Raw genomic sequence first — 20053 nt, 5'->3', positions numbered from 1 at the left:
CATATAATCTTTATTTGCTCAACTACTAACCAGTTTTTTACTCTTCTCTCAACTTGCTCTAAGAACAAATCGTGCCAAAAAAAACAGCAAAGAAAATCAAAACAGGCAAACCTTTGAAGGAAAATATAGTTATGCAAAGCTTGACATAGCTTTGACACGTTATTTTACCCATTTTGTATGTTTATTCCTGAGCTATCAATCCTAATTAATTCATGAGCTAATAAACTGTACACTCTTCCACTCTTCCAGTATTGTATGTGCACTCACAGTGTGTCTGTGCAGAAAGTAAGCATTATCCTCATCTTTCTAGGTGGGTGGCTTACACGGAGGTGTTAAGGCTGGACTTCATCTCCTTTTTTAGCTGCCTATTTCAGTATTAGCTGCCTAAGGCTTCAAAGTCTGCCGGCTCTCTCTACAGTAAACAGAGAGACAGAATTACCTCCAGCAGGCAGTTCATCCCATCTCTGAGATACCTCTCCTGAGATTGCTTGGTTGACTCTTTATAACAGGGCTTAGCTTAAACTGGACCCCCAGCTGTAGAGGGTTAATGGTGGGGGAGGTTACCCTGTCCTAAGAAACTTTACCAAGATTATGTAGGAAAACCCAATTGGAAAACTGAAGCTCTCTGCTTAAAGTCTCAGCCCATGCGATACCATAAACAGCAAAAGTCTCAGCGGATGTAGGTGACTGGAACTACATTTCCATTCATTCCAGTAGTAATTTGCCAGTTCACATCTGTTGATGCATTAATCACTGACTGATATATTTTCAATTAAATTGCCTGTCTCAAAATTCATATCTTAGTTTCTTATTCTGCAGTAGCTGAAAGGGCAGATTCTCTATATGCCTTTGCTGTAGGAACCCCTGGAGTCCTTTGCTGCCTGGTGTAGAATGGATTGTGTACCTGTGGGAATGCGAAAATTTAATTTGATGGAGTCATTGCCCTTTCAGGGATCCAGGGAAATGGCAATGCCTTCCATATGTCCTTTCTCTTCCAATGGCCTATTGTAGTTGTAGCATTGGCTCTTTTATTATGTATGTCTGAAGTTTGTGTCTGAAGTGGGATTGTGTTCTGCTCCATGGTGTGTAGCAGGGCCAGGAGCAGGCTTCCCCAGAACAAACTACCCAACTGTTGCTTGTTGGTGGGACTAAATTCAATGACTCAGGCAGTCCATGTTATTATGGTGTGGGAAACCTGACTTCCTAATGTCTTTAAATTGTGCTCAGGGAAAATAGAAAATACTATTGGATTTCAGAGCTTAGTAGAGTAGAAGAGAACTTGAAATGGTTTTGAATGACAAGAATAACTGAAGTTAGAGTAGGTAAAATAAGGGTTACTGTCTTTTGAGAGATAAGCTAACTGCCAGCCAGGAGATGCGGCACTAAAGGAGAATTTTCCAGAGTTCGTGCCAAAATTATGCAATCCCAAAATGTACCATTACAGCCTCCTTGCACAAGGCTTCTGTTGGTTGCCTTTGAAGTGTGTGATATTAACTTCTTAGGGAAGAAATCAAAGGAACCAATCATGCGCTTAAAGCATACAGAAACCATAAGTCATTGTAAGGACAAGTGATCAAAACCAATAGCTTAGAAATTACAACAGCCTAGACCAACAGAGGCGCCCGGGAACAAAGCAGAGCACAAGGACATGCTCCTGTGATCACCCAAGGCAGATGTAGCGCTACACCTGCATGGGTGCAAGCAGAGCACCGCAACAGGGACAGGAGCCCTGCAGGCCTGCCAGCTTTGACATGAAATCACAACACTTTATCACACACACGTGTAAGGTAGAGTCTTTGGGGAGGCTGCGTTATGGGAGATGTTAAGTGGCTATTATCCAGTGTCCTGGGAGTCTGAGAGGTCACCCATGTTCCCGCATGTTTTCACTGGGGCTGGAAGTGATTTCTTGGCAGACTTTCCTAAGCTGCCTTAGCTAACATAGTTAAAATAGCAGAAAAAGCAAAGTAACTCAGTGTGAACTTCAATGAACCCTTTTTGATCTTAAGTTCTATTCCCAGCTCCCTGTAAGTTTTCCTCTGAGCTCAGAACTACAGCTTGCCGTGCTTTCATTAGTGTTTCAGCCCAAGGAACTAACTGGGGTTAACGGACCCAATTTGCAAATTCACCTGTTTTCCGGTGAAGACTTACCTTTCCTGGCAGCTCCTGATACCTTGGCAGGATCTTTCAGTCACAGATTTTACAGTGACTACTTCAGGTCAATGTCTCTCTTGTTATTATCAAAAGCTGGCTGCTCATTTTATTTGTTCATAGAAATAATCCACTATGTTTCCATAATAAGACCAGAAAGGCCAGAGTAGATTTTTAATGTCTTTTTTTTTAAAAAAAAAAGTTTATAAAAAATCATTTTTCTAAGCACATTTGTTCCAGTTCAGAGCAAAGCAGATACCTGTGCAGGCACTCTTCAGTAAGGTTAACAATGGCATGGAATTGTTTAGAATACATTGATTCTTCCCTACCTTGAATTATGTTGAATTTAAACTGTTTAAATTAACCTGGCTAATTCTGCTTGAATGACTCACCTGACTGTGGACACTCCTTAGGGAATGGAGTGAAACACTGGGGGATGATGCTTTTGATGATGTACATGATGATGAGCCTTCCTCCCTGTAGCCAGGTTTGCTCTGGGACCTGATGGTCACTGAGCTACTGGAACTCCCCTGCCAGCTCACCTGCTGTGGTATTCCCCTGGCCTTTATCAGCTGTGGCTTTTTGCAGCTCAGCTTGAGTTTATCTTCCTGCCCTCTGATGGCAGTGGTACAATCCCAGTCCTCAAAAACTATCTGAAAGTCTTAGTGGATTCTCAGGCAGGAAGAGGATCCCAACGGAGTGAGAGAAATGTGGAGTAACATCAGTCAGTTGAGACACAGCACATCTCCGTGTGGGAGGCTCATTGCCTGTGGTCATGGACAGAAGCCCTCTCTCTTTTGCTTTTTCCACAGCATGTGGCCATCCTGTGAGCTTATGTTTCCTGGGCGTCAACAATTTGTAGTGAGCGTGGCAGTTGCCGTCCATCTTATCAGTTCTCCCAGACCAAGGAACAAAGTTCTGAATGAGCAACACTGACGTTTCAGAAAGCAATTCCTTATTGTGGGCGTGAAATGACTCAGTTACTGTAGGTCGCAGCCTCTCCTGTCATTAGGGAGCAGCTTGAGAAATGATTCTGCTGTCCTGCATACCGCTCAGTTAGATCCGGGGGAGAGATTTCCTTGGTTAGGTGAAGGTACTACTTCAGTGTTTCAAAGTGGTGTGTGAGACCTGTTAAAGTTGTGGCATACATTCGGTAATATTCTTTGAACTTTATTTTTAGAAAGACAAATCAGGGAAAAATGTATCCTGAACACACGTACCATTAGACAGACATCACAGAGATTAATTCTTTTAGACTCAGTTATGCACACAAAGTCTATTGTAAAATATTTAAAAAGTTTTGTGACACTAATGAATTAGTTAATTAAAGTCTCTCACCCATTGAGTCAAAAAGTCCTATTAGCTCTTCGTTTACTTTTTAGTGTATTTGTCCTTTCAGTGAAGAGGTACAAAACCCCCCATTTACTCACTTACAAAAGGCCAGCACGGCCAGTTCTCCTTCAACTCCTGCTTTTAATCTAGATTTCCTCCTGAGAGATCTGAAACACTGGAAAGCCGTCAGGTAACCTACCCAGGGTCAAACGCTTAGTTTATAGTTAATGGGCCAGAGCTGCAGCTGCTGCTGTCGCCGTGGGATTCCCATGGAGTTCAACAGGAGCAGTCCTGAGTGCGGAGCAGCTGCAGTTTTGGGCTGTGAGCCAGTATTGGGACCCGAGTCCTGGACCTGAGCACAGCAGAATAACCTTGCTGTGCTGAGGTAGCAGATTGCACGGAGAGCTGCACCCCGTTAGAGTGGCAATGCTGTTTGAATATGCCTCGGAACAATTTTTGCAGAAATATTTGGCAAGATTTCCAGCTTATCTTTGAAAGCCCTGGGTTTTAAGTTGCTCACTAAACACAAGACTGACGCTTGTAAACCTTGTTAAACTGTCAATATCTGCAATACTTTTAAGCCCAGATCATGAAACACTGTGTGATTACACACACACACACACAAATACACTAATTTTACAAGGTCCGTTTCTGTAGTTTAGCAGAAGGGGGTAAAGGATTTCCATTCTGGTCCCTAGGGCTATGACTTCCAAAGAAAACTCTTCTTTATTACGCTTTCAGTTCTAAAGCAGTCAACTCCTGACTATACACATGCATTTTTTTTAGCAAGCAAGTCTCTGTAAATTAACCATGCTACCAAATACTTCTCTAAATGTTTGCATTTTGTGGCAGTATGATCTGTGAATCGTCTTGCATCTGCATTGACTTTAATCTGCATTGTCCTGGCCCTTTTCAAAGCAAGCAGGGCACAAACCTGTGCTGAAAGGAGGACCACCAAAACTATACTGGGATCCAGTATGCAGCAGGTTCTTGTCAGCTTCTCCTCGCTTCCCCAGGCCTTGATCTCCTCCTCCTCAGCAAGCCTTTCCACGTGAATTCAGCTTCATCAGGACTTTCTATGTTTGGGAGGCTGACGGACACAAGGAGTTTGCTTGATATATTAACTGTTCAAAAGAGCAGGCTAATCGGTGGCTAAGCAGACTTTGGAGCATGAAGTACCCATGTGAAGTGCTAGAGGGTCCCTGCAGTCACACAGGTCCAGTGAGCAGCCACTCATCTTTAAACGGAGGAACTCTTTCCTCTGTGGAAAACTCCCAGTCCTCTTATACAATGTTCCCAGAGAGGAAAAAAGGCCACCTTGAGATAGGAAGACAACTCACTAGTTAAACGAGAAGTTTAATTAAAGCCACTAGGGAATTTCAGTGAAAGGGAAACACCAAGACCTTGAACATTTACAGTGGAAACCAGAATTTTAGAAAGTCATTTTTACTCAGTCTGAGAACTGTACTGAAAATACACAATTAAGAAAAGAAAAGAAAAGCAAGTAGCTGAAAATTGGGAGAGCAATGTCTACTGAACTGCGGCTGCAGAAACACAAGGTGACATACTTTATTCTAAATAATACATTGCAGTTAGACTGAGGGTACATGTACCCTGTTTCTACTACCAAATCTCTATTTAGAAACATAGTGAAATTCTGGTAATTTAATAGCCCAACCAAGTCCCCACACTGCAATAAAGCCAAAAATAAATTGTAAAATTGCTTTTACAATTATTATTATTTCATAATCCCCAGGAGGTTCCCCAGGAGTTCTGGAAATTTTAGTGTGCACAGCTGTTTTAGAAATGTACTATCAGCAGGAATCCAAAGATAATGAGATTACTTTAAGCATAATCAGAATTATAGATAGACGGATAATGAGATTGCTTTCAGCATAATCAGAATTTTTTGCGTGTGCACATGTATGCGTGTGTGTGCTCTAAAGGTGACAGTGTCAGGGCTTCCTGGCTCACAAAGGCAAACTGGCAAGTCACCTGCTCTTTGCTCCTCTGTCAAGTGTAAACAGTCCCGAGGCTGGCGCGTGGGTGCTGGGGCCGGAGATAAGCAACAGGGAGAAAGAGGCCGGGCGAGCGGTTCCTGCAGCCCACGCGGGAATGCTGCCCTTTTACCTGATGAGCCAGGTAGTTTCCAAGAAAGACCGCGGGTCTTGTTTGCTTACCTTCAACTAGCCCATAACTCCTGGTGGAGGGTTATCTCAGCAGCCACGGAGAAGGTCTTAGATCGTCTCGCGTAGCGTTAGGACCCCCGGGTCGCACGCACGCAGACGGACACGCAGAGCGCAGGCGGGGTACGTAGCCAAGGTGGGTATGCAAAGAGCAGCGTTCAAAGTGAGTGCCATATACTGTGGAATGTGAACTGTGACGAAGCTGAGGAGGGTGATTAATGCCTGACGAGAGCTATTTAATCTGCGCACGCTACTGTGTAACTTTTTTTCTCTTCCTCTTTCTGTTTTATTGCTTAAAAAAGAAAAATGTTTTGCAAGGCCAGCGTGAAGCAGACAAAATCTGGAGCAAAGAAGGATTTTATGCGGTTGTCATATTTCTCAGCATCTTTGTCATTCTAGTAACTTGTTTAATGGTAAGTTTCCTTTTTACATTTTTTTGCTGTTCTTTACTTCATGCTTTTCTCAGTCTGAAGGATAGAGTCACACATTCTTTACGTGAGAGGTGTTTTCTCAAAGCTATTAAAACTCAGTTACAAGGTAAGAGTTGGTCACTTTTATAATGATGTGAGGCCAAAGTTTGAAGAACGACATTTCTTGATACATTTTGAGTCCAATTGAAGAATGTAACTAGAAGGAAGCTGAAGAAATAAATAATGGACTCTTAAATCTGCAGAGTAACTGTGTAGCGACGTTGAGTGATGACTTCTCAACCTACTTACTAAGGTCCCAGCATCCCTGAAGTCACATTAGCTGCCTGTATTTCAGTTTTATTGGGTAGTAAAAACGCCACATTGATACAATGTTGTCAATGCACAGTTGTTGGAGTGTGTGCGGTATTCATGTATTGAATATACAAATTCTAAACTGAAATAACTAGTAAGTACATAGAATCATTGAATCATAGAAGGAGTGATCATATTTTTGAACAACTTTGCCATTCACATTGTGTGTGTTCAGTGGCCAGGTTTCTGGGCATTAGACATACTTCTAATACGCTGAATATGAGATGTGAGAGGGTTACACAGGAGATGAACAAGACTACACCACCACTGACTTTCATAGGGTAATTTTTGCATTTTTTCTAATGTTGTATCTCACATGTTTTCCTTCTCTGCATTGTATGTTTCTTCTGTGGTGCATAAATATAAGGATTTACTGAATTCAGTGACAATTCTCAGCATTTATGAACACATAGTATCTTGGAGTCTTTTGAGATATTTTGCTTTCAAACACATTTAATTTTCTTTAACCTAGATGGATTTCTCACTTACAACCTTAAGATGGAAAGAATGTTTAAACTGAAGATACTAATAAACAATCACATTTATAACAAAATCTTATTTAAGCTTTTAAAGTCTCCCTAAGATTTGAAAAGCACTTATTTTCTCACAAAAATTGTTGCTTTATATAATTTCTACTTCCTAGTCATCTCCATTTCTCCGTGCCATCTCACGCAAAAAGAGGAGGGTAATTCTAGAAGTACTAACTTTTACTCAAACTTTTTACTTTGGAGAAGCAGATATTTTGGTCATTACTGACTGTTTAACTGGAAGGGTATAGAAAATGCTGTCTGCCCTTGTCCTGGTACTACACAATATTTTCATTAATTATTTGGAATGCATAGATGGTACTGGGAATTGTAAGTATTGTGGAGGACAGTATCAGAAATTAAAATATTCTTAAGATGCTGGAGAAAAGATGGGAAATAACAAGAATGCTGCTGTAATCGTGGGCATCAATACAATGTAGGAAATACATGACAAAGCAACAGTTCTGTAGGAAAGGTTCCAGCAGTACCACAGAGCACACACTGAAGTAAATGAGTAACATCACATTGTTGTAAAAAATACACTTCTTGCCCTGGGATGTGTAAATGAGGATATGATCTCTAAGATCTGCATTCAACTTGGCTCTGGTAATAATTTGGTATTAGTATCATGTCTTACTCGTTCTCTATGGTCTCTTTCGGGTACCACACTTGTGAGAAATGTCAGGCAATTATAGTAGGGAGGAGATACAAGAGTGATCAGAGATACAGAAGACATGAAATAATTTGGTTTATTTATGACAGAGAAAAGAAGAGCAAGGAGAAACACGATAGTTCTCAAACTTGGAAAGATTTCAAAGGCTGTGGTAAGGAAGAAGATAATACTTTCTCCACTGGGGATTGGAAAAGAAGCAAATTTTTTGAAAGGGTGATTTGGCTGACTCATTAGAAAGAACTTTGTTATCGCATGGGTCACTAAACTCTGGAGTGCATTGCTTGGGGAAGCTCGGGAGTTTTCACCCATTAAGGTTTTAGGCAAGCATCTGTCAGGAATAGTTTGGGTGTAGCTGATCTGGAGTTAGGGCAGAGGTAAATACTAGTAGACTCCTTGAACTCCCTTCCAGATGGATTTACTATGATGCTGCGGTCTTTCCTGCAGGCATTCCCCTTTCTGTCCCCTCCCAGGTCCAACCTGTATTTTTACATGTGCTACTGTTTAGACTGTGTAAATGGACACTGTCTCAGATTTTGCCAGGACCTGCTAATACATGGAGTATGTGCAATCTGTAAGGCTAACAAACAGCTCACATTGTTTTTCATCCCACTTTATGTGTGTCAGAGTGGCAGATTTATGAAAAGTAGGAATTCAGTATTTCAAATTCATCCATTGCAGTCTATCAGACCATTCAGCTTTAGCATAAAGCATTAGGTGTCATCCTAAGTAGCTTTGGCTGTAGCAACCATATGAGACCACCAAAATGGGGCATCTTTTTTGAAGTTACAGGGTAGGCATCTGTTTGTCCATAGGTGGTTATGTATAGTTTAGAGGGCCCAAAAGCAGAAAGCTTAGCCTGCATCTGTAGACGACTTGGAAGTGTCCTTTAAAGTGTGGAGGAGGAAGTACTTTAAGTGATGATTATGATGATCAACAGTGCTCAGTGTAAGGCAGCTGAATTGTCAGTGTTATTGCTTTGTTCTGTGTAATTTCTGCAGAAATGGTAAAATGTGCAGCCTTGTCTCTTAACTGGATTTTACAAATCATGATGCTTCCCTGCGCTGAGAGCGCGCTGTGCATTAACAGCCTTTAGGCTTCTTAATGCTTGGCTGGAATTTAATATCTGGCCTCTATACATAAAAATCTACAGTGCAGAGTATTGCTAAACAGTGTAATACGGCAGCACATGAGCTAAATTCGGACTTGTAAATTGTACCTCTGAGGTCGTTTTATGTATTTACTCAGCTAGTCCTCGTCGTCGTGGTATGGGAACTTCTTGCATCTCAGGAGCGATTCATCATACGTGGAAGCCAACACACAGCTCATTGCTATCCTCATCATGGGCTGACCGTGGGCTCACTTCCACTGGGAACACCGTACATCATTTATAAAGTTTGCCAAGCAAAGTGCTAAGTAAGAATAAATATTTTTAGCACTCCTATGTGTAAAACAGGTCTCTCTATTTTTTATGCTACATAGATAGAGAAATAACTGAGCCATCACTAAATTTATTAAATAACACAATATTTGAAAGTGGGTTAAATTATTTGCTATCATATTTCTTACTAATTTTGCCTGTTTTAATAAACCAGTATATCTTTTTTTTTTTTTTTTTAAATATGTACATATAAGTATCTGTTGAGTAGTCTGGAATTATCACCTTCAGATTATGAAATATTTGTAGCTAGTTGTGATAAGAGGGTTTTCTAAATGTTTTTCTTTTTCCCACTAAAAAAAATCAAAAAGTATGATTTTTTTTCATTTAAAATAATGAAAGACATGAACTTTGAGCAACCTGACCTGTGAACGATGTCCCTGCTTATGGCAGGGAGGTTGGACTTGGTGATCTTTAAAGGTCCCTTCTGACCTAAACTATTCTATGAATCTATGATTCCATGAACTTTGCCCTGTCAACAAATTGTGAGGATCTAAATTTTTACTACTGTCTCCAGTGTTTTGTGAGTTATGAACAGTTATTTGATGCTTTGGGGAGATAGTTACTTAAATGATAAATATTTTTTCAGCTTCATGATTGTATTTAGGAATTTCTTTGACAAGAAGAATATTGAACAACAAAAAAATGCATTCCGGCATCTAATTTTCACATGACCTATCCCTTGCTCTTAAACTTACAAGTTTCAGGATTCATAAAGTGGTGCAGGACTTCTGAAAGCAATTTGATTGTAGAATATATACAACTAACTAATATCAGCCTATTAACTTCAGCTTTTGCCAGTTTAAAGATTTAAATCAAAATTAATGGTATGTATTTTTATCATACTGCAGGAGTGTTTAAGCCAACTTGAAATTAGGGGGATTGTCTATAAACTAGTCCTAGATTGTCTGAATTCTTTTATTCTGCTTCTATAGGACTTTTTATAGTGCGTTCAAATCATGGTATCCAAATGCCTCCCAGTAATGCATCAAACAACACGACTAACATCTGTCACATTTTTGTTCTTTCATCCCTTCCCCAGGGTTTGAGGGAAATTTTGTTGCTCGATTTTCTTCTCATGTATACACATGCACAATAGCTCTGCTCATGCAGAGATACACACACAGCCTCACACATGTGTTGATAAGTACTTGTTAGAAAGAATGCTTCTAATTAGAGTGAATTTCCATGGTTTCTGGGAGATTTTACTATACAGTCCTGGGTGCCCTAAATATCTCTAGGCAGATGAGTTTTCATATCACTGCTCCACATGACCATTGCCAAGATCTTCGTCCTGGAGACACAGTTATCTCATTGGGATTTCCTGTCGACCTCTGAAGATGAATAAAAGCAGTTTCCACTGGTATTTTGAATGGGTAGGTAGGAGGTACTGGCCAAGCTAGGGCATAACATTTCAGCTTTCCTATGCAGAAATCTGAGCAGAGATATAAAGAGTGAATGTCATGCTGTCAGCACCCTGTCATTCTTCCATATAAGCTGTCAAAGAGAAGGCAGAAAGAAGACATTTTCCTTTTGGACTGTGGCTTTGAACCCTAGGCTTAATATATGAAAAAATTACAGGTGACCCACCTTGTGTGTCCTGGAAAATAGTACTTCGGGTAGTTCAGTTGCTCCATGCCTCTTGATTATTCTCACAACGAATCTTCTGAAGTATCAATGAAACGTCCGTTTTCCTAATTTAAGGGCTTCATATCTGTTTCCATCCATACTGACAGATGTGTTTAAACTGATTTGAAATATGATTACAACTAAGTTGTTCCCTTTGCAGAGCTTGGTGATTGGGCTGATCGCTGTCTTTTTGGCCATTTCTGTTTCCTTGACTTTCACCTGGAATTCATTAAAAACATGATGGCCCTGACCATGCTTTTTGAGGAAAATGTGTTAGCTCTTAGATCAAATGTGGTTCTTCAGCTTTTTTTCAACTTCTGCTGGTGGCAGGCTATCTTTTTTCCTAGGGTCTAATAATAGAGTATTAAAAAGGATATGAAATAATACTCATCCAGGTTTTTGGAAGTCAAAAACATAATTCCCTGGGTCTCCAAGGGATGAAACTATGTCAAAATGTATCGGTGATAAGAAGGTATGGTTAACATTGTCATGACCGTGAATGTCTGAGCTGTATATCTGTGCGTTACCAGAAACAAATGAGACCAAAGCAATCACTGGAGGAAAAGAGATTTAAAACATTTCAAGCCCCTGTTTTATCTTTACTGATACCTGTGTCCTTGCTTCATAGTAGGGCTGTTTTTTCTGCAAAATAATGGCAAAGAGCAGCTTATCTTATCCATGCAATTTAATTCTAAACTCTACTGAATGAACAGATAGTTTACGTAGCTAAGTCTTGTTTAATGGGTGTATTGCTAATGACATTAGGTCAGTTCCCAGCTAAACCTCTAATGCTAATCCTTGAAAAAACAAACCCATCAGATATATCCAGTCTTCACGGGAAAGCTATGGAGTGATAGATCTTTATGCGGTGCTAGCGGGGCAACAGCTGTCAAAGAGCTTCTGACTTGCAGTGGAAAAATGCGTTGGTCTAGGCTTTGTCTTTATGGCTTTGCAAACCAGGATTCAATTCAAATACTTTACGGCAACAGATAAAGCAGAGTAGAAGGTATAAGGGTATCTGCAGACACCTTCAAAAAGCTGTGTAAGTGCCTTTCACCCACCTCCACACACAATACTTAGGATAGTAATTCTCCTCAGTTTCATAGGTTGTAAGGCACATTTTGAAAATGGCACAACTATGGCTCAGAAATAATTTTTTGCATTCCCCTCAAGAGAGATTAAGATGTGTTAAATAGGCGTAACAAAGGTTCCTCTGGAGTGACATTACCGAGCACATGCTACTCGCCAGCCCTCACCAAGCTGGTGTACAGCAACATCAGTGTGGAGTTCAGTGGAAGAGGTTCAGTACAACTTCTGAAAAGCTTTTGCTGCAGATATCTGACATCCAAGTTCATAAGCAATAGGTGGACATCCTGGTATTACAGTATGTTCAGACGTCAATGTCTTGGTGGTTGTAAAACACACTTCTCTGAACAGATGCTTAAATAGCTTCATAGGCCACGCATCGCTTCAGCTTTAGTCCAGAACAGGTTATGTTTCTCTGAGGATATTGGGGGATATCCTTATCCTGAGGAGTATTTCAGAGTAGTAGCAGCCTACTGTTACAAAAGTGGCCTAGTAAAGTTACCCTGTTCAACCATCAGCTCCATGCAAAATGAGTAAGAGCTTTTAAGAACATCTGCTCTAAAACAAATTGAGGCTGCTATAATTAGAGACATGTACCTGGATATATCATGAGCATCTATTTTATTTTGTGCTATTTTCTCTCTTGTGTTAAAATTCTTCCAAATTTTTCTACAATTACTCTGTTTATCAGTATTGCCTTCTTCACAGTGTCTTTTGTAACTATTTTCCATTCTATGTTATTTGCCCCTTTAATAATACAACTGCTGGTATTACAAATAGTTACTGGCTCACAACGAGAACTGTTAAAATCCCTACTGCCCACGTGTACACACTGTGGTTTATGTAATGGAAATATTTATCCTGTTGTGGGAAATGCTGCGTAACACAACTTGTGGCTTACCTTCTAGGAATGAAAGCCACGTGTAGCAATCTTATCCAGCATTTGTGATACTTTCCTTGCTTTCTTTACCACGGAATTGAGATTGGGCTTTCCTCTTTGTTTCTGTAGGTTTTGTACAGATTAAAGGAGAAGATCCAGTTGTCACTGAGACAAGAGAAGGAAAAGAAGCAGGAGATCCACCTCTCACCCCTTCCCCTGCAGACATCTCAGTCCGAGTATAAGACCACCAACAGCATGGTCCAGCCTGAACAGGCTCCAAAGATTGTCAATGTTGTAGTGGACCCTCAAGGCCAATGTGTTCCTGAGCTCAAACCTCCCCTGTGTGCCAGTCCATCTCCTTTCAGAATGAAACCCGTGGGGCTCCAGGAAAGGTAGGATGGTACCCAGCACATTCAGGATTTATCCTGCTTTGTTATACTCATGCTGCATGATTTCATATGTGTCTCTTCTGTCAACAAATGGGGGACTTTGCCATATGGACCTCTGAGAAGTGGGATTTTGGGGTGTTAATATCTATCTCATGGGTATTCTCTCCTTTCCTTTTCTTTTCGTATGAGCAAAGGTCCAGAAGTTTGGGCTGAGATTAGCTGCAGTACTGGAATTCTTTTTGCTAATTTGTTTCTTCCCCTTTCCAACAATTACTCCCAATAAATAATTTTTCATTTTCCATTGATTTTTGCCTGTTTTGATCCTGGAGATCCTGGCAGAGGGCACAAGGGCTGGTTATGTTTTGTCAGCAAAGGATGTTATCATTGTCAGGGAGTCCCTAGCACATGGGAAACTCAAAAAGAAGAAATATTTACACCAAATGAGTGCATTTACCAATCTCATACAGTGTTTCCATTATCACCTTTAGATAATTTTTCTTCTTAAATCCAGCTTTCCATGATGATCGGGATACAGCCCAAGGTCTACAGGCTTTACAAAAAAGAGAAAGAAGTGATTAGTAATGAAACCGACCCTTGCGTGCAGCTCCTCAGAAATACTTGGGCACCAAACCTTGCCACTCATTCTACCTTTCAAAAACTGGGCCAGTGCTCTTTTTATAAAACTAGTTATTCTTCCCACAGAAGAATGCACACTGACATCTGTCTCTCCTCTGTTAGAAACCTGTACAATTTCTTGCCTGATGGCTGCAGGCTGCTTTCATGAGCATCAGTGCTCTGAATAACTAACGTAGCATGCAGCCGTGCAACTGAACTCTGCTACCCCAGCACAGACGATAAATGAAAGAACAGACGCCACGCAGATATGACGGGGAAATCAGAATGAAAAGGAGACCAAGCGGAGCCTTGTCTGTGAGGACTCTCCGAGTTGAGCAGTAACCCCGATTCGGCTTCAACCACGGGATTTCAATGACAGAGATTTTATCAATGGCTTTATGAGCCACAGACAGAGCTAAGGGAGGGGGACTGATTTTTCCATGAGTAAAAGAAGCTGAAAGGCAGAACTGTCATAAGTATGTAGTGATATTGCTGCAGCTAAAAAAATAAGGAATGGAGGAAACAAGTAAATACGTTTTGATAGTTGCTCTCATTCCACAAGACCCTAAAAATAAAGCACATGAGCATGGGATCACATAGCTGGTTTATAATATCTAGTACCTAACATAGCATACGTAATAGTTGAGAGGGATTGGGATGAAGGAATTTGTAGAGGGAGTTTGTACATAAGGACTGGGGAAGAAATTTTTCCATTGCTCAAACAAAGAAAATAAAAACTGTTGATCTAGGATCTTAATTTCCACCACCGCAGATAGGAACTCAGCATTTAATACTCCTAAAACAAATTTCATCCTTTGGAAGGACAAAGTTCTGTCTCAGATGTGTCAAAATGGAGAGCTGAGATACAAAGAGGAAACTAAACCTGATGTTTGGTCAAATAAACCAGGCACTTCAGCTTATTACTAAGGAAAAAGAGTCGAAGGAACTGAGCACTTCAGTTTCTACTGTAAAAGAACACTACTAGGCCATTGTGAAAAAGTGAAAGCAATTGTGATAACGTCCCATTCTGCCATCCTTTTTGTCATGTTTAACACAGTTACACTTTATCAGCCCAACTCCACTTCTAAGAAATGGTGGTTTAAGGTTATTTCAAGCTCAGTGATACGAAGGTCTGAGGATGTGAGGGAGAGAACTGTAGGGAATAGGTTGTCTTCCTCTGAAATAAGCAGCTATTATTATATGTATTTCTTATTTATTTACTATATCCTGTACTATGAACAAATTTACACACATTTTGACACACAGAAGCATTGGAGGCAAAAAGTAATAATGCAGGAACACATTTTGCCTTGGACATCATCTAATGACCAGGTATGTGGACAGTTTAAAACCCCTCTCCACCTTTCTGCCCCACAACAACCTTGTGCTAGGCAACCTTGGGCCATCCTCATTACACGTGGGAGCAGTGGACCTTACAGCATGGGTCTGCACACAGCAAGCAGCACACTGCACAAAACAGTCTGCTCGCAGCCCTTTTTCTGTCAGTATGGAGTGGGATCAAGCTTGGAGGTCCCCTCCTGCTCATAGCCACAGCTTGGGGGCACCCATTAAATAATGTTTGCTACCCTGATTTTGGTTTCTGTCAGGGGAAGGAGCTCTTGGCAGGCTAGTGTGGATATGGGGGCTCCTGACAAACTTAGCATTGAGATTCCTTTGACAGATGACTTGACAGTGGTTCCTGAGCAGTATTTTCTAACTATCCAAACTCCCTTAAGTGTGATCCATAGTCATGAAATGCCTATTATGATCCAGACCAAACTGTATCTCTTCAAAGAGAAATCAACGGACCATGGGCCAAACCACGGAGTGAGCCAGCCACTGTGCCTAGCCATCTAGACGGGAAGTTTGTGACAGTATCTCTGAAGGATGGAGCGGAAAAGCCGGACGATGCCTGCCTCTCAAGCTCTGCCTGCTCTACACACTAGGTGCTGCTTTGAGGAGCATATCTAAATGCAAAAATATGGTGGAACTGAGTTTTCACAAAGCACAACATCAGCATCTGGCCCTCTGAACCTTTCCATTTTTAGTAGGAATAGCACTGGCTGGTAGAGAGGCAGACAAATTGTTAATGGACAGCTGTCCGTAGATCAAAACGTTTCTAGGAGTTTGTCCAGCTTCTCAAAATGTATTGCGCTTCTGAATACTAGAGCCAAGTCCACGTACATTTTTTTCTGCATATCTGGAAAGGCTCTTACTCAGCTATTTCTGTAAGACACAGCTTCCCCAGCAGATTATGCAACATTCACGCTATCGAACGCGTAGAATTCTTGCCGCAGGCAATGTGCGTGTGACACACACGCGGCCCGGTGCTCGGTGCCTCGCTGAAGGTGGTTGTGAGCGAGCCCGGGTGCGGGCAGGGTGACCCCTAGAGCCAGCGGGCGACACGCCGCCTCCCCCGGCACCCGCAGCCTCCCCGGACCTGGCGTCGAGGCGGCCGGCGTTCTTTATTCTTTGGCCGTAGCTCTTGGAGGAGGGAAGGTGGTCGCGTAGTCAGGATGGTAACCGGCCCAGCGGCCTCAGGAGACGAGTTATTTTCCTGGATGCTGATCAGGGATGTGCGCCCATGTGCAGCCTGCAGCTGGGGAAGGGGTGGGGCGGCGGTGGCCAAGAGTGGAGGATGGACCGACGGGTGTGGAGGTAAGAGGGCTGTCAGAACAAAGAGGCGCTGACCCCTTTCTGTGACGCTTAATGATAGATGTGGGGGCAGGTAAGTGAAGGGCTGTCTTCAGAGCCTCCTGGCATCCTCCGGATGGTTCAGTATGGAATGCTTCAAAGTTGCTCTCTTCTGGTGTTTTCACAAATGCTGCTCCTTTGCAGCAAAGACCTTTTCCATCGGCAACCCACGCAGTGCTGTTGCTGACCGACGGAGCCGGAGAGCTAATGTTCTCCCGTGGGTGTCTTCGGTGATGAACTGTCACAATATCATAGCGCTGATGCCTGAATTTAGGATGTAAATGATCCTTTTCTCTTCCGTAAGCATATCCATGAATATTTCATCACTGTTTATTTTTCTACTTAGGCTTTTATAGGTTTATATGAATAATATATAATTTTTCCTTCAGCAGAGTAAGGCTTCCTTTTATTCTGCTGGTTGGCCCAAAATTCATCTTGATATGAATGGTCCCAGCCAAAATCAGAATCTGGTGAAGTGGGATGTGATATTTTAAATTTCATTCTGACATGTCAAGCATTGAAAATTCTTAGTACAAGCAGTGAGTTGTTAAAACACAAGCATGGTGGGGATATAAATAGAAATAAGTTAGCACACCAGCACAGTATTCACTTGTTTTGCAACTGGATTTACTTTTCCTCCAGCCACTGCTGATGTGAGTTTTAGGTCGAGTATTGTTTGTGACTAGGACAACTGTATTTCAACTAACTAGTGCACAATATACTGTTTTGTTCAAATTAGTTACTATCTAGCATGCAAAAGTACATGGAAGAAAAGAAAATGTGGAAAATAGCTCTTCTATTGTGTGCGTTAAAAACCACAAACTGTGCTTTGGAAAGTCTTCTCAAGCATTTGTATTCCATCCTAGCCACAAAGACTGAAAACTGTGGCTATTACAGCTAAATAATCAGTGGGAAAAATCACAGCCCTATGTTTTCTCAGTCTGTTACATATTCATTGGAAAATTATTCTGTCTAAAAGAGAGAGCTCCTCATGTTCACATATCAGGATGCTAGGGGCATGCAGGACTCTCATTCCGACCAAGTAACATTTATAGGTGCTTCGTGCTATTTTTTTTTCCTCTGCAAATAAATACAAGAGAGTGGAGAATATAATAGAAAAAAAAAATGGCAAATAGAGCAAAAACCTGGCAGATAAGTGAAATAATAAAATATTTTTAAAATGTGAAATAAAAGAATTCGGCAACTGTACGGAAGCACTGCTGGGACACAGGAAAACAAGATAATCTGTAAAAGGGAAGGCAGGCAATGGCAGCGTGAGCAAAACTGGAAGGAGAGGGCTGCTCACTGACATCATTCAACATAAACTGTGCAACCAAGTCTGCAACCTCTAGAGAAAATCAGTAGGCATCAGAATAGAGATAAGTAGGGCGAAAATCACCTAAGTCAATGTCGAGTGTAACTCCCTACAAACATAACAGGTAGGGCTGAATCTTGGCTTGAACTCTGATTGTGAGAACTGTGCGTGATGTTACTTTTGCCCACAAAGCAGAGCAATACTATAAAACCCCTATGCCACAGTTAATAGACTGTAACCAGTGAGATTTCTCTTACCATCCTGAAGATGCCTGTAAATTGACAGCAGAATTCTTTTCTCCAGTTCTAAGAAGTATTCAGTGGACATACAGTGAGTATAGCTCACTGTAAGTATAATGAAATAGAAGCTAAAATAATGTGCATAATAAAGCTGCTAAATGCTCACCTCTGTCCACTTCTTTATAAGACGAGAAAAAGAGATATTCTGATGGAAAAGAAAGGCAATATATTTTTAAATAATTAAAAAAAATGTCTTCAGATGACCCATAGTAGTCTGTGGAACTCACTGCCAAAAGATAAAGTTGGAATCAGGAATCTATTAGCGAGAGGTACTCACACATATAGTCACAAAAATAATGAGAGCAATTATTGTTCTCTGTCTGCCTTTGGCATCCTTCCTCAGAAACATCTTGTATTTGACACCTTTACAGAGAAAACTGTGGACAGTTTGGGCTTCAAGTTTGGAGGTGGAAGAAAATTCCTATGTTAATATCGGTAACTATTCTCTTTTATTAGTTATTCAGCATAGACACACAAACTAACGTATTTTTCTGGCCACCTATACAATTTCTGTGCCCTGGATGACATCTGGATGACAAATGCTGTGCATGACAAACACTAACTGTAATACCTATTTTCCTGGTGTTAGAAAAGCAATATCCTTTAAAATGAATCATTATCTTAACAATACTGTATACCAAATAAAACCTCATAAGAAATGTTGGAACCAGGGTAAAAAACCTGCTGTGCTCTTTGCTTCATTAATATAACGGCAGCTGCATCTCAGGATATCACTGTTCAACTGAATCTCCGCTCTAATAGATGAGAAGAATTTCCAACAATTCTCTCTGGTTCTGTTCTGATGTTTAGATCACAGAGCACAGTTGCTGCAAATATAATTATGGTGTCGCTGATCTGTTATCTTTATACAAAACCGTCCATTGTGAGTAATCATTTCAAGTAATGCTCAGAGGGTAGCACCTTGCAGTTGGACTACTGTAAACATGCCAGGTTTTGTAGTTTATGACACAAGCATGGGAACTTAATATATTTACAGGAAGGGGCCTTGAATTTCCTGGCTAAAATATACTAGCTTTGCATAGATTCGGAGGATAAATTTACCCTATTGTGTGGAGCTGAATATGCTTTCTGCATTCTTAATTTAAATCCTAGGGATTGTTTTCAGGAAAATGTCAGTGTAATTGTTCAAAGCACAGCTATGTGCCAACACAAAAGTACTAGCTGGAGAACAATTTTACAGTCATATCCTATCAGAAGGAATTTGCAAAGCACCAGGGACCAGTAAACTGAGTTTGAGGTGGGAGGCAGGAATTTTTGTACTCCGGTCCGTCTATGCCACCGACTCATTAGAGCACTTTGGACATGGCACATAAACCTCCTCCAGCCGCGCTCCTAACCACTGGATTGAGGCTGGCTGGCTGGCGTGTCCATCTGAAGAGATGTAGCAAAGACGGGAACCTTAACCTGAAGTACAGTAAAAGTCCTACATGCTACTATTTGTCCACATCATTTAAGAAGAGTGAGAGAATACGATAAAAAACCCAACCACTTTCTGAAGGACCTAAAAATGCATTTCTCTCATTTGGCAGACCTCTCAGCTATATTCTGTCCTGGTCTTTAAGATGCACGAATAAATTCAATACACCCAGAAACACTGGGTGTATTGCACTGAGGCCAGCTAGCAGAGATTCGTTTGTGTCCATACTGCCAAGCTCCCTTTACCTCCAAAAAAGCGGGGGCTGGATGCAGACTGCCTACTGGGAACGGTTTGTGCATGTGCTGGTTCCCAAACTCTGCCAGTGAATTGCTTTGGAGCGCTCTTGTTGGCAAAGGCTAAAAACCAGCCAGGGCTGCAAGGCTTGAAACGTAGCAATATCAATTACCGAGTTTCAGTGCCTGGGATTGTTTCCTGGCGCTGTTTAATTTCTTTTTCTAGATGTAGCTTGCACATGAAGAAGTGCACAGCTGGCGTAGCAGCTGACATGAGGGGAGCAGTCCTGCTTGTGGGCAGCTGCTTACGGGCTGTGCCTTTTAGTAATGCTCCTTCAGCGTAGGGTCTCCCCGCAGCCTGGCATTGTGTCTTCCCTCCTCCTCAGACCATC

General features: G+C 41.3%; 1 protein-coding gene across 2 annotated transcripts in view; it reads left to right on the top strand.

Annotated features, from left to right (window-relative positions):
• Positions 1-20053, top strand: part of PTPRR (protein tyrosine phosphatase receptor type R) — a 154827-nt gene that overhangs the window by 81492 nt on the left and 53282 nt on the right. For both annotated transcript variants that reach the window (XM_076332911.1, XM_076332902.1), the window contains 2 exons: positions 5969-6079; positions 12808-13070. In XM_076332911.1, the coding sequence (XP_076189026.1) occupies positions 5969-6079; positions 12808-13070 (374 nt within the window). The remainder of the gene's footprint in view (positions 1-5968; positions 6080-12807; positions 13071-20053) is intronic.

The sequence above is a fragment of the Aptenodytes patagonicus genome, chromosome 1 (genome assembly GCF_965638725.1).
Source record: "Aptenodytes patagonicus chromosome 1, bAptPat1.pri.cur, whole genome shotgun sequence".
NCBI classification, from domain to species: Eukaryota; Metazoa; Chordata; class Aves; order Sphenisciformes; family Spheniscidae; genus Aptenodytes; species Aptenodytes patagonicus.
This window is presented reverse-complemented; position numbering and strand designations above follow the sequence as displayed.